Genomic DNA, 16,235 nt, shown 5'->3' with positions numbered 1-16,235 from the left:
CAACAGTCATATTCTAGGCTGAGAGTATCTGTTACCTGTGAACTTTGTAACTTAATCAGTTAATGAAATCTTAGTCCTGTTTTAGTTCATTATATTCTGAAGTTAGAAAGAAACTTCTGAAATATTACATTAATATGGTGGTTAATGAAAATTTAGATCTGTATTAAAGAGCGATGCAGTTTTTTCTCTTGAAATAAAAAAATGATGAAACTAGCATCTTGGTAATGGACTTTAACTGGAGGAATGCTCAATGAATAATCAAAATTATATTTTGAGATTAGCTATTGTATTTAATGTCCCTCTGAAATCCCTTTTCTTTATGAGAATGAAGTAGTAGGAGTTGACTGCATATTTTAATTGATTATTTTATTTAAGACCTTGATTGTTCTTAAAACAGTTCTAATTTCATTTCGCATTGTTACATTTTTCATCAGCGGTGCAGGATATATTTCTTTTTGGTCAGTTGACAGATATAGGAAAATGAGAAATGTGAAGTCACAATAATCCTTAAACAAATATTTATAAATTATTTGGGTATGATTGCTAAATATTCCTTTCATTTGTTTTACATGTTTGTAAACTATGACTTGAGCCTTAAATGAATTGGCTATGCTTAATTCTCTTTTTTTTTTAATACATTTATTTTATTTTTGGCTGCATTGGGTCTTTGTTGCTGCGTGCCGGCTTTCTCTAGTTGCGGCGAGCCGGGGCTACTCTTTGTTGCGGTGTGCGGGCTTCTCATCGCAGTGGCTTCTCTTGTTGCGGAGCAGGGGCTCTAGGCGCGCAGGCTTCAGTATTTGTGGCACATGGGCTCGGTAGTTGTGGCTAGCGGGCTCTAGAGCGCAGGCTCAGTAGTTGTGGCGCACAGGCTTACTTGCTCCGAGGCATGTGGGATCTTCCTGGACCAGGACTCCAACCCGTGTCCCCTTCATTGACAGGCGGATTCTTAACCAGGGAAGCCCTATGCTTAATTCTTAAAATATGAAGATACTCTACTAGTAATTGGCTAGTAGACACATGTTGATTGTCTTTAACTTCTACAGTGATTATAAGTAATAACAATTTAGGAAATGTAATTCACATTGTATTTGAATAATTACTGTACTTTTTTGTAGAACTACAGTCTCTGGAACAGCAGTTAGAAGAAGCCCAAACAGAAAATTTTAATATTAAGCAAATGAAAGACTTATTTGAACAGAAAGCAGCCCAACTTGCCACTGAAATTGCAGGTAAATTAAATCAGAATTATTTAGCCAATATATCAGTCTCATTACAATTTTGCCATTGTATATCCTAGAAATAAACATTGTATTTTAGTGTGATAAAGCATTTGTTATAGATTGTGGTGGTGATTACTGCCATTTAATGATAATAGAGTTGCTATATAAGTTATTTTGTTTGTTCTCCCACCTCCTCCTTTCAAAGGACTGATTTTCTCTCTAAAATTCTTCTTGAATTTTAGAGAAGATGAATTTTCTTTTGGGGTATGCTTAAAGATTAACAAGTAACATTTTGAAGAAGTTAAGTAATATAGTACAGATTTAACATTTGGTTATGCTAACAATCGCATATAATTTTTTTAACTACATATACATGCTTTTAGGTAATATATTGTATGTGATTAAGTATACATTAAAATGCTAATTAGTAATTTATCGCTGTGTGGAATTTATGTAGACAAAGACATTTGATCATTTAAAGTTTATCATTTAGCACCAGAGGGCAGACAGCAGAAGCAAGAAGAACTACAGTCATGCAGCCTGGGGAACAAAAACCACATTCACAGAAAGTTAGACAAGATGAAAAGGCAGAGGGCTATGTACCAGATGAAGGAACAAGATAAAACCCCAGAAAAACAACTAAATGAAGAGGAGATAGGCAACCTTCCAGAAAAAGAATTCAGAATAATGATAGTGAAGATGATCCAGGACCTCTGAAAAAGAATGGAGGCAAAGATCAAGAAGATGCAAGAAATGTTTAACAAAGATCTAGAAGAATTAAAGAACAAACAAACAGAGATGAACAATATGATAACTGAAATGAAAACTACACTAGAAGGAATCAACAGCAGAATAACTGAGGCACAAAAACGAATAAGTGACCTGGAAGACAGAATGGTGGAATTCACTGCTGCAGAACAGAATAAGGAAAAAAGAATGAAAAGAAATGAAGACAGCCTAAGAGACCTCTGGGACAACATTAAGCACAACAACATTTGCATTATAAGCGTCCCAGAAGGGGAAGAGAGAGAGAAAGGACCAGAGAAAATATTTGCAGAGATTATAGTTGAAAACTAACCTAACATGGGAAAGGAAATAGCCACCCAAGTCCAGGAAGTGCAGCAAGTCCCATACAGGGTAAACCCAAGGAGAAACACACCGAGACACATAGTAATCAAATTGGCAAAAATTAAAGACAAAGAAAAATTATTGAAAGCCGAAAGGGAAAAATGACAAATAACATACAAGGGAACTCCCATAAGGTTAACAGCTGATTTCTCAGCAGAGATTCTACAAGCCAGAAGGGAGTGGCATAATATACTTTAAGTGATGAAAGGGAAGAACCTACAACCAAGATTACTCTACCGGGCAAGGATCTCATTCAGTTTCGATGGAGAAATAAAAAGCTTTACAGACAAGAAAAAGCAAGAGAATTCAGCACCACCAAACCATCTCTACAACAAATGCTCAAGGAACTTCTCTAAGTGGGAAATACAAGAGAAGAAAAGGACCTACAAAAACAAACCCATAACAATTAAGAAAATGGTAATAGGAACATACATATTGCTACTTATCTTAAAAGTGAATGGATTAAATGCTCCAACCAAAAGACACAGGCTCGCTGAATGGATACAAAAAGAAGACCCATCTATATGCTGTCTACAAGAGACCCACTTCAGACCTAGGGGCATATACAGACTGAAAGTGAGGGGATGGAAAAAGATATTCCATGCAAATGGAAATGAAAAGAAAGCTGGAGTAGCAATACTCATGTCAGATAAAATAGACTTTAAAATAAAAAATGATACAAGAGACAAGGAAGGACACTACATAATGATCAAGGTATCAATCCAAGAAGAAGATATAACAAATATAAATATATATGCACCCAACATAAGAGCAGCTCAATACATAAGGCAACTGCTAACAGCTGTAAAAGAGGAAATCGACAGTAACACAGTAATAGTGGGGGATTTTAGCACCTCACTTACACCAATGGACAGATCATCCAAAATGAAAATAAATAAGAAAACACAAGCTTTAAATGACACAATAGACCAGATAGATTTAATTGATATTTATAGGACATTCCATCCAAAAACAGCAGATTACACTTTCTTCTCAAGTGCGCACAGAACGTTCTCCAGGATAGATCACATCTTGGGTCACAAATCAAGCCTCAGTAAATTTAAGAAAATTGAAATCATATCAAGCATCTTTTCTGACCACAACGCTATTAGAGTAGAAAAACATAAAAAACACAAACACATGGAGGCTAAACACTATGTTACTAAATAACCAAGAGATCACTGAAGAAATCAAAGAGGAAATCAAAAAATACCTAGAGACAAATGACAATGAAAACACCATGATCCAAAACCTATGGGTTGCATCAAAAGCAATTCTAAGAGGGAAGTTTATAGCAATACAAGCCTACCTCAAGAAACAAGAAAAATCTCAATCTAACCTTACACCTAAAGGAACTAGAGAAAGAAGAACAAACAAAACCCAAAATTAGCAGAAGGAAAAAAATCATAAAGATCAGAGCAGAAATAAATGAAATAGAAACAAAACAATAGCGAAGATCAATAAAACTAAAAGCTGGTACTTTGAGAAGATAAACAGAATTGATAACTCATGAAGAAAAAGAGGGAGAAGATTCAAATCAATAAAATTAGAAATGAAAAAGGAGAAGTTACAACAGACACTGCAGAAATACAAAGTATCCTAAGAGACTACTAACAGCAACTCTATGCCAAAAAAATGGACAACCTGGAAGAAATGCACAAATTCTTAGAAAGGTATAACCTTCCAAGACTGTACCAGGAAGAAATAGAAAATATGGATAGACCAATCACAAGTAATGAAATTGAAACTGTGATTAAAAATCTTCCAACAAAAGTCCAGGACCAGATGGCTTCACAGGTGAATTCTATCAGACATTTAGAGAAGAGCTAACACTCATCTTTCTCAAACTCTTCCAAAAAATTGCAGAGGAAGGAACACTCCCAAACTCATTCTATGAGGCCACTATCACCCTGATACCAAAACTAGACAAAAATACTAAAAAAAAAGTTACATACCAATATCACTGATGAATATAGATGCAAAAATCCTCAACAAAATACTAGCAAACAGAATCCAGCAACACATTAAAAGGATCATACACCATGATCCAGTGGGATGTATCCCAGGGATGCAAGGATTTGTCAGTATACGCAAATCAATCAATGTGATACACCATATTAGCAAATTGAAGAATATAAACCATATGATCATCTCAATAGATGCAGAAAAAGCTTTTGACAAAATTCAACACCATTTATGATAAAAACTCTCCAGAAAGTGGGCATAGAGGGAAACTACCTCAACATAATAAAAACCATATATGACAAAACCACAGCCAACATTGCTCTCAATGGTGAAAAACTGAAAGCATTTCCTGTAGGATCAGGAACAAGACAATGATGTCCACGCTCACCACTATTATTCAATAGTGGCAATATTGCCACGGCAATCAGAGAAGTAAAGAAATAAAATGAATACAAATTGGAAAAGAAGAAGTAAAACTGTCACTCTGCAGATGACATGATACTATACATAGAGAATCCTAAAGATGCCAGCAGAAAACTACTAGAGCTCATCAGTGAATTTGGTAAAGTTGCAGGTACAAAATTAATGCACAGAAATCTCTTGCATTCCTATATGCTAATGATGATCTGAAAGAGAAATTAAGGAAACACTCCTGTTTACCATTGCAGCAAAAAGAATAAAATACCTAGGAATAAACCTACCTAGGGAGACAAAAGACCTGTATGCAGAAAACTATAAGACACTGATGAAATAAAGATGATACCAGCAGATGGAGAGATATACCATGTACTTGGATTGGAAGAATCAATCTTGTGAAAATGACTATACTACCCAAAGCAATCTACAGATTCAAAGCAATCCCTGTTGAATTACCAATGGCATTTTTTACTTAACTAGAACAAATCATCTTAAAATTTGTATGGAGACACAAAAGACCCCGAATAGCCAAAGCAGTCTTGAGGGAAAAAAACAGAGCTGGAGGAATCAGACTCTCTGACTTCAGACTATACTGCAAAGGTACCGTAATCAAGGCAATATGGTACTGGCACAGAAACAGAAACATAGATCAATGGGACAAGATAGAAAGTCCAGAGATAAACCCACGCACCTATGGTCAACTAATATATGACAAAGGAGGCAAGTATATACAATGGAGAAAAGACAGTCTCTTCAACAAGTGGTGATGGGAAAACTGGACAGCTACATGTAAAAGAATGAAATTAGAACACTCCCTAACACCATACACAAAAATAAACTCAAGATGGATTAGAGACCTAAATGTAAGACTGCACACTATAAAACTCTTAGAGGAAAACATAGGAAGGACACTCTTTGACATAAATCACAGCAAGATCTTTTTGATCCACCTCCTAGAGTAATGGAAATAAAAACAAAAATAAACAAATGGGACCTAATGAAACTTCAAAGCTTCTGTACAGCAAAGGAAACCATAAACAAGACGAAAAGACAACCCTCAGAATGGGAGAAAATATTTGCCAACGAATCAACGGACAAAGGCTTAATCTCCAAAGCATATAAACAAGCTCATGTAGCTTAATATTAAACAAACAACCCAAACCAAAAATGGGCAGAAGACCTAAATAGACATTTCTCCAAAGAAGACATGCAGATGGCCAAGAAGCACATGAAAAGCTGCTCAACATCACTAATCATTAGAGAAATGCAAATCAAAACTGCAATGAGGTATCACCTCACACCAGTTAGAATGGGCATCATCAGAAAATCTACAAACAACCAATGCTGGAGATGGTGTGGAGAAAAGGGAACCCTCCTGCACTATTGGTGGGAATGTAAACTGATACAGCCACTATGGAGAACAGTATGGAGGTTCCTTAAAAGTAAAAATACGATTACCATATGACATAGCAATCCCACTACTGGGCATATACCCAGGGAAAACCACAATTCAAAAAGACACATGCATCCCAGTGTCCATTGCAGCACTGTTTACAATAGCCAGGTCATGGAAGCATCCTAAATGCCGATTGACAGACGAATGGATAAAGAAGTTTTGGTACATATATACAATGGAATATTACTCAGCCATAAAAAGGAACGAAATTGGGTCATTTGTTGAGACGTGGATGGATCTAGAGACTGTCATATAGAGTGAAGTAAGTCAGAAAGAGAAAAATAAATATCGTATATTAATGCATATATTTGGAACCTAGAAAAATGGTACAGATGAACTGGTTTGCAGGGCAGAAATTGAAACAAAGATGTAGAGAACAAACATATGGACATCAAGCAGGGAAAGCGGCGGGGGTTGGGGGTGGTGGTGGGATGAATTGGGCGATTGGGATTGATATGTATACACTGATTTGTATAAAATTGATGACTAATAAGAACCTGCTGTATAAATAAATAAAATAAAATTCAAAAAGTAAAAAAAATAGTTTATCATTTAATGTAATCAGAAGTATAATTTTATTGTATATGTTTATGGTTATCAAAGGAATGTGAATTAGAGTGATATATAGATATATACTGGAATATACAAGAATTTATAAAACTGTTCTTCCCTAGAGTTAATGTCATGTCATTTGTATAACTATCTTTAATTAGATGTAAAGTCAAAATATGATGAAGAAAGGAGTCTTCGAGAAGCTGCCGAACAAAAAGTGACCTATCTAACAGAAGAATTAAACAAAGGAGCAACTATAATTCAAGATCTAAAGACTGAACTGGTAATTTAGAAGCCATTTATTAGAATGTACCTTATTTGAAATCGAAAAATTAAATGTATACACTGATGAAACATTTTTGGAAGTACAGCTTGAGTAGAATGGAGGAAAGAAAAAAATTCCCTTTAGTTTTTCCACATAAATGTATATACTTTATATGATTTTTAAAGTAAAAATGGAATTTTATGACACATAATTTATGACTTTAACATTTTTGTTGTTTCTATCTTAATATCGTGTCTTTTTTAGTAGTTTCCATATTTGCATCTCTGATCTTACCATCCCTTGAACTTTAGTTGTATAAATTTATACTTTTCGGGTACTTCTGATTGCATTTCTAGCTTTCATTTCAAATTCAACAAGTATAAAATCAAGTCATCCTGTTTCCTCTGTAACTGTATTTCTGTCATTGGTACCATGTATTTTCATCACTCTCCCCAGGCTTAACAACTTTGGATCTGTCCTAGCCTCCTTTCTGTCCTTTATTTAGCACTCAAGAAATATATGAATAAATGAATCAACTGTATTCAACCTGCAACAAACCCAAATTATGCTTATACCTGTTCCTTCTTCATGTTATTGACCAGTTTCCTAGGATAAAAAAATGAAGGAATTTAGCATTTATCAAGTGATTGTTATCACCAGTGGGTGTACTTTGTGAAGGAAAGGAAAGCAATTAAAGTGCTAAGGATAATTGTGAATTTGTGGTTTTGTACCTTGAGTGCTAATACTATCAAGTATAAGATAGAGCGGGAAAAGGAGAGGGTGGTTGGGGGAAGACATCAGTGTTTGATGTTTGGAATCTAGTAATTGATATTAAAGATTGTTTTATTTTGATTTATTAGTAGTAAAACTATTTTAAAAATGTGTGTTGGCCTTCCCTGGTGGCGCAGTGGTTGAGAGTCCGCCTGCCGATGCAGGGGACATGGGTTTGTGCCCCGGTCCGGGAAGATCCCACGTGCCGCGGAGTGGCTGGGCCCGTGAGCCATGGCCGCTGAGCCTGCGTGTCTGCTCCGCAGCGGGAGAGGCCACAGCAGTGAGAGGCCTGCATACCACAAAAAAAAGAAAAAAAAAAGTGTGTTATTTTAGTTTCACTGTGATTTTTAATTAAAATGTGTTGTTTCACAGCTTCAGAGACCTGGAATAGAAGATGTTGCTGTGCTTAAGAAAGAACTGGTACAAGTTCAAACGCTAATGGACAACATGACCTTGGAACGTGAGAGAGAATCTGAAAAACTCAAAGATGAATGCAAAAAGTTACAAGCAGAACATGCTCACTCACAGGTAATGAAGTTTAATGCACTTAAATGAGATTTATGTTAACTTGTTTAGTGTGCACTCTTGAGTGAAGCCAGAATTTTTCCGAGTGACCTATCAAGCAGTATTTGCCTTTCTTTCATCTGGTCTGAGTAATATTTGTATATAGTCAATATAGTCTGATAGTCAATATTTTTAATATTTGCTCTATGAAGCTAGAGCCTTAGAGAAGAATGTTTGCATACAAGAGTATTATTCTGTTTAATAAATGATGTATATTGTATAGAAATTACATTTAAAGTTAAATTTGCTCCAGACTAGTCAGTAAGTAGTAATTAAGTTTATTTCAATTTGGTAGGGGTAAAGGAAGTATGATTTCATTGTCTTCATTTGTATAACCAATGTTGTTTAGAAAAAGTATTTAAGACTTATTTTCTATTCGACTTCTTTTTCATTTATCAGTTATTTAATTTTGTGGTTGAAAGAAGTCATAAAAATCATCTAGTCTAACACTCCATCCAGGAATTCCCTTTATAGCATCTCTGATAAGTGATCTACAACTCTTGCTAGGTGGTGTAGGGGTGCATATTTCTTCCTAAGTCAGCCATTCCATTGAGTTGGCATTTGTTTCCCTATAATTTACATGCACTGGTTCCAGTTCTCAGGAATTAAACATAGTAAACTGTTCTTTTCCACATGAAATATTTGAAGACTGTTCATATTTACTCTGAGTTTTTTTCTTTTCCAGGATAAACATTCTCAGTTTCTTGTACTATTTCTTGCATGACTTTGGCCTGTAAATCCCTTATATAATTATGTCAGCATGTGACAAACTCTAGGATGTGTAGTAAATATATTTGCTTAAAAATGCCTTTGTCCTTCCTACTGTATCATAGGAGGTATTTTGTTATAACTAGTACTATGTGTAGTTCTTAAGCTCCCATATATTATGTGGACCTCTGTTTTTCATGTTTTCAGTTTAAAAAGTTGTTATAGTGACATTTCAACTTGCATCTCTTTCTTAGAGTTTTTCAGCTGGTGATCTAAAAGCCACTCTATTCATAATTAGTAACTTATTAATGAGCTATGGAGTATAAATATTATAGATAACCCATGTCATCCTTTATTTTAGTTCCTCCTGTATCTTATTAGTGGAGGAATGGTGAAAGTTTATGGGTACAACATGCATAGGCATGTGAGGCTTTATGATGCTTAACATTTCAGACTTTAAAGTTTATGAACTTCAGGTGCAGATTTCCCAAAAGTGATCTTTGTAGCCCAATGACACATAGTACCACAAATTTTCTAATAATTTCAGGGAGTTCATGAATTTATCAAAGCCAATAAAAAGCTCCTAATGTGTAATCAAGGAGAGTCTGAATCAAAGAAGTCTCATGAGGTAAAATCCCATCCAGATAATGCTTGAGTAGAAATTTCTTTTAACCCTGGAAGTTAAGTATTAAGTTTGTTTTATATTTAAGGAATCTGGGCTCAATGAGGTTAAATAACTTGTTCAAGGTCATGCACCGAACATAAAGAAGCTTGGATTAGAACTCAAGTTTGGTCTGAAACTCGTGTTCTTTCTATATCATGTTATTTCCCATTTTAGGTGGTCTGGTGATTGCCTTAGAAGTAAATTTGTGCTATTAATCTTGATCTAATACTTATTTTTATTACTTTTTATATCTTGACATATTGTATATTTGTATTGAGTATAGCTTAAAATACTTTTGAGTTGTGTCTAGTACCATTTCCACATGAAAAAAAATTACTGTCTAAATATTCCATCTCATTTATTTGTTTATAACTGTTTTTAGCTTCTGCTTACTCCTTGAAAACTGGCATGTATTTTATTAATTTATTAAAATTCATTTCTATTTATTCTCAGTTAAGTGTGTTAGTGAATTATATAACTTAATAGAAAAAAAACTATTTTATATATTACTGCTTTACTGAACCTAAAACATTGGAATCAGAAACAAAACAGTAAAAGGAGTTAAAGAAACTAAAAATGTAATGATTTGCTTGGTATTTCTCGTTGAGGCTCAAGATATACAATCTGGTATTATACATTGTTAAATATGTTCCATTCCTTTCATTAAAAATATAACTTATGAATTCATTGACATTTAAAAAATCTAGATATTTTAGAAGGCATATAGAAAAATAACTCATTCTAAAGCATTTAAAAGTACTTTTAAAATAATTAGCTTTTCTTTAGATCAGAAATTAAGGTTAATAAAAGGATTATTCCTAAAAATCTACATTATTAAACATATCAAAGCTGTCATCAACTTATATTTGGTGTTGTCTTTAATGGAAATGGTTTTTTAAGAATTTTATTTGTATTCCAAATATACTTATTTGAATCCCAATTTTTAAAGCTAATAAGGTTATAAAGAGATGGAATAAGTATGATTATACTCATGCATAGTTACTAAAGAGAGCATTTAAGTATCATTTAAAAGTAAGCTAGTATAAGAGATCAGATTTAGAGGTGTGTTTGGACTTTTTATTGTATGTTCAATGTGTACTTTTGTCAGTCTTCCACCTTTCATCCATCATTTTATTTTATTTTTTTCTGCTTTCTAATGGAGATGCTTAAACTTGAGGTAATGTGTTTTTGGAAGGCTTTTAATATTAGTACTACTTTTAATAGTACCATAGCACCATATGGCAATTTTGTGTTTTAAGGCAATCTCAGAACTTCAAACATATGCTCATTTTTGTTTTATTAATCAAGCAAATTTTTAACCATCTTTAAAATGATTATTTACTAAAACTAGTAGAATATTAGGACAATAATTATAATCTTAAAGCACTAGCAGGTTTGCGTGAAATATTTTTCCTTAATTATTTTGTAATTTAAAATTTTTTAGTAAAAATTCGATGTTAAATTCAATAATGTGGCTTCAAGGAAATGCAAACTATTTTATAGAGTCTTATATACTGTTTCCTTGTGTACAAATATCTAGTAACTTCTTGGAGATAGAATCACTCATCCCTTTAGCGAGTATTTTTTGAATGCCTGAGTGTCAGCAACTATTTTACATGTGGGGAATACAACAGTGAATAAGATACAGTGCCTGCTCTTATAAAGCTTATATTCCTTTGTGGAAACCAAATAATATATAAGTAAACCAAATCATGATAGAAAGTCAGTTAATGCTAAGTGCTATGTAGACAAACAAAACGGGATATGGACAGTAGTGGGGCTGGCAATAACGTGGGACAATGTTAGATAGAATGATCAGGGAAGGTATCCTCAAAGAGGATACATGGGAGAAGAATGAAGTAAGCAAGAAGCAGGGTGAAGAATTGGGAGCAGCATTCCCAGGAAGTGCAAGTGCTAAAGATTTCTAGCCACAAATGAGCTTGTCCTATTAACTAGTGAGGACTGTCTGTGTGACTTGAAGAACTTCTTTTTGAATTTCACCCAGTGATATTGCTATAGTGAATGTATTTATTTTCTTTGAAATTTTGTCTTCAGTCTTTATTTTTTAAAATAGAAACATATGATCACTGTCAAAAATTAAAACGACTCATAATGTGCAGTAGAGAGAGTGAAAGTGTCCTATAATTCACTCCTGTTCCTCCCCTTCCCCATAACTAAAATGTACCTTTAGGTGTATACTTTTCCCACATCTTTCTTTTTTCCCCCCTTGAGTAAAGTGAAAAATTTTAAATGCTTGCTTTTATATTTTTAAAAATTCTAGTTTAGAAACATATACATATTTAGGGTACGAAGGATACATTATAAAATTATTTATGTTACTGTATCTAAAAGGTATAAGATATAACAAAATAATTTTGGATACATTTGCTTTACATTTTCTTTGTTTAGTTCCTTTTATATGTTGGCATTTATCAGCAAGATAGATACTAGATAGATGTTACACATGGCTAACTGTATCTTATAAACTTTAATGTGGAATCATGGTATTTTAATGAAATATACTCAAAATTTGCATTTTAATACACTGTTACTTATTTCTGCTTATTATGTGTGAAATATTCTAGTAATTCCTTTGAAAGAGAGTTAGAAGTAGGGATTTAAATATGATAATTTATTTTCCTGTGTGATAAGTAGGCATTTGTACTACATGATTAAAACATACTAATTTAAAGTAGCTGGATTGTTCCTAATATTTTTATTAACATCCATAATATTGCTAATAGAAAGTGATTCTGAGGTTCAAAGTTGTTAGACATAACAAATTGAAATAAACTTCCAATACCTATATCCATTTCAACGTTACATGACCAGTTCAAGACAGAAAGCGTTTAGGATACACTTTTTACTTGAACACAGTTAAAAATACATGAATATTTAAATATTTTCTTTGAAGTATATTTTATATACATGTTTTCCTTAAAAAATCAGGTCATAAACATATCTCAGACATGCTGTCATTCCCCAAAACATTTTTGAAACCTCTTTTTATTGACTTTAAAACAGTTTGGAAAGCACTCAAAAAACTAGTTTCATTAATTTATGGTTATTAAAATAAGCCCAAGTGCTTAATCATTCAGTTCAGTTACCTTGTTTACTAGTTTGTTTCTAAAACTTTATACCTTCATCCATTATCCTTATCCCTTCATCCACAATGGATTTGGTTTTATTATAATGAGAATCCTTTAACAAAAAAAAGGGCCACACATTCTGGAAGGCTTTCCAAAAGAAGTAGCAAAAGATCACTTGGCATTATTGTCACAATAAATTAGTAGCCTTCTAAGATTTTTTCCTTGAAGATGAAAGTACTCACTTGTAATGTATGATATAGGTAATTGCCGATGTGTTCATTTAAAAAAATTAAGAAATTTATTGTATTCATATTATAGTTTATTTACTGATGAAGAATATAGGCAATTGAAAATAATCGTAATGTTAAGAATGTAAAAAGTAAAGCCAGTAAGCAGTATTAGAAATGAAAAAGTTCTCCTGTTAATATCACTTGCAGGAAACCATACTTAAAAGGCAGTACTTAGTCTCTCTCTAGTGGTTGAAGCTTTCATGTATAGGAAGCTTGTATTTCTAGGCTCTTTGCTTATCTTTCTCTTACCTTATTTATTAAATGATTAAACCATTGTTTTCATAATAGACATTAATTTTCATTTAAACAATATTAAATGCATTAAAGCAAATTCATACCCAGCTATTATTCATGGTCATAGAGTGATCCAGGTTAATGAAACTATATATAGCTTCTGTTTGATAACTTCTTTGGACAAATACTTTCCATTACAGTCCAAAAGATGAATCACCACTTTCAATGGTATTTCTATGTTGGTTGTTGCATTTAACATGATTTTGAAGTAAAAAAAAAAAAGGCTGTGCACAGAAACTGGGAGAAAATATAGACGTAACTTGGCATATCCTTTTTAAATTCAGGAGGATTAAAGTATAGAATTTAAAGCCAGTAAATTCAAGTTTGCAGTTTGGTGCTTACTTCAGACACATAAAATAGGATGTCAACTTTTCATTTCATGTATTATTAAATAAATGAAGTTGTATATTTTGGATAAATTTTAAAAATTAATTTTCAGCCAGAAAAGATGTAGAGCTGGTAAGATAAAGAATCAGGTTGAAATTTCTGAGTTATTTCAGTTCAACAACAATGACAAAAATGTATGTAATCTGAAAACCTTTGGATGCTTTCATTTCCTTTTTCATTTTAGTTTACTCTAATTTTCTTTTTTTTCCTTTTAGGCCATAATAGACCAGCTGAGGAGTGAACTTGCCAAAGGCCCCCAGGAAGTTGCTGTATATGTGCAGGAACTACAAAAACTTAAAAGTTCAGTTAATGAATTAACACAAAAAAATCAGGTAAGAATTTAAAAACTACATATAATGGTGAATTGATTTTATAGATCTTAAACTTTAATCTTGTGTATGTTATTTATATATTGGCACAGTACAGTATGACTTGTTCTGTGTGGGTTTTTTTTTTTTAAGTGTTATTTACATTCACATTGTTATGCAACCAATTTCAGAAGTCTTTTCATCTTGAAAAACTAAAACTTAACACTCATTAAACAACTCCCCATTCACTGTCTCCCCTGCCCCAAACCCCTTCTACTTTCTATATCTATGAATTTACTATTCTAAGTAACTCATATGAGTGTAATCATACAGTATTTGTCTTGTTGTGTTTGGTTTATTTCACATAGGATAATGTCCTCAAGGTTCATTCATGTTCCTACCTTTTTAAGGTTATATTACATTGTATGTATATATTGTATTATCTATCATCTGTTGCTTCCTTTTGGCTAGTTCTATTGTCAATAGTGCTGCTTTCAACATGGGTATACAAATATCTATTTGTGATCCTGCTTTCATTTTTTGGGGGGTAGATACCCAGAATTGGAATTGCTGGATTGTACTGGTAATTCTATGTTCTGTTTTTTGAAGAAATCACCATACTGTTTTCCATAGTGGCTGTATCCTTTTAAATTCCCATCAACAGTGCACAGGGATTCAACAGTTTCTTCACATCCTTGCCAACATTTGTTATTTTCTGTGATTTTTATTTGTCTTTTTTTTGAGTGTTAAGGTGGTATCTCCTCATGGTTGATTTGCATTTCCCTAATGATTAGGAGGTTGAGCATCTTTTCATATGCTTGTTGGCTATGTAATTTTCTTTGGATTGTTTGTGTTTTTGTGTTGAGTTGTAGGAATTCTTTATATGTTTTTGATATTAACCCCTTATCAGATATATGATTTGCAAATATTTCCTCTTAGGTTGCCTTTTCACTCTGTTGATTGTATCTTTTTATAAAGGAAAAACGCTCCTGTGTGTCTCTACTCTCAATACTGTACTACACCTTCACTTCTGACATCAGATGTGAGGGTGTTCCGTATATTAACAGTTGTCAACACCAGCTGGGTGTCCTACAGTTTAGCTCAGTTCTTAAACGGCTTACCTGGAGCTAGCATCGGATTCCACAGATGAAGGGTGCAGTCCTGCAGGGCTGCCTGAGCACCCCAACCCCACCTCCGCCACACATCCCAATTCACACACCAATTGAAAGTCCAGCTTGTTACTTGTACTTCTGACCAACCGGCTATATAAATGGGAGGTTCCCAATCCCCTGCCTCCGGTGTGATTAATTTGCTAGAGTAATTCACAAAATTTGGGAAGACATTTTACTTACTAGATTACTGGCTTATTATAGATGACCATAACATAAGAACAGTGAGATGGAAGAGATGCATAGGGTGAGATACGTGTGAAAGGGTTTGAAGCTTCCATGCTTTCTCTGGGTGCTCTCCATGTGTTCACCAGCTCAGAGTCTCTCAAAACCCTCTCCTTCCTACACAGACATGATTGATTAAATCATTGACCACTGGTGATTAATTCAACCTTTAGCCCCTCTTCCCTCCCTGGAGGTCAGGGTGGGACTGAAAGTTCTAACCCTTTCTTCAAGGTTGGTTCCCCTGGCAACCAACCCCCATCCTTAAGGCTTTCTAAAAAATCACCTCATTAATACGAACGCATAGGTGGTTGAAAGGGGCTTGTTAGGAATAGCAAAGGATATCTTTATTGCTCTTATCACATAGGGAATTCCTGGGGTTTTAGGAGCCTGGTTCCAGAAATGGGAACCAGGACCAAATGTATATTTTACAGTATCACACCTTTGATGCACAGAAGTTTTAAATTTGAGAGAATTCAGTTTATCAGTTATTTTTGTTGCTATGCTTTTGGTGCCATATCCAAGAAATCATTGCTAGGTTCAGCGTCATGAAGCTTTTCTTCTAATAGTTTTAGGTCTTTGACTCATTTTGAATTAATTTTTTTATAGTGTAAGGTAAGGGTCCAGTTTCATTCTTTTGCATATGGAAATTCAGTTTTCCCAGCACCATTTGTTGAAAGGACTGTCCTTTTCCTATTGAATGGTCCTGGATCCCTTGTTGAAAATCATTTGACCATGTATGTGAGTGTCTATTTCTGGGCGCTCT

General features: G+C 33.8%; 1 protein-coding gene across 2 annotated transcripts in view; it reads left to right on the top strand.

The window, feature by feature from the left end:
* EEA1 (early endosome antigen 1) overlaps positions 1–16,235 on the top strand; it is a 132,285-nt gene that overhangs the window by 55,637 nt on the left and 60,413 nt on the right. For both annotated transcript variants that reach the window (XM_060025353.1, XM_060025354.1), the window contains 4 exons: positions 1,116–1,229; positions 6,900–7,021; positions 8,147–8,302; positions 13,986–14,102. In XM_060025353.1, coding sequence (XP_059881336.1) covers positions 1,116–1,229; positions 6,900–7,021; positions 8,147–8,302; positions 13,986–14,102 — 509 coding nt within the window. The remainder of the gene's footprint in view (positions 1–1,115; positions 1,230–6,899; positions 7,022–8,146; positions 8,303–13,985; positions 14,103–16,235) is intronic.

Source organism: Delphinus delphis, chromosome 11 (genome assembly GCF_949987515.2).
Source record: "Delphinus delphis chromosome 11, mDelDel1.2, whole genome shotgun sequence".
In the NCBI taxonomy this organism is placed as follows: domain Eukaryota; kingdom Metazoa; phylum Chordata; class Mammalia; order Artiodactyla; family Delphinidae; genus Delphinus; species Delphinus delphis.
The sequence above is the reverse complement of the archived record's forward strand: the minus strand, read 5'-3'. Positions and strand labels throughout refer to the sequence as shown.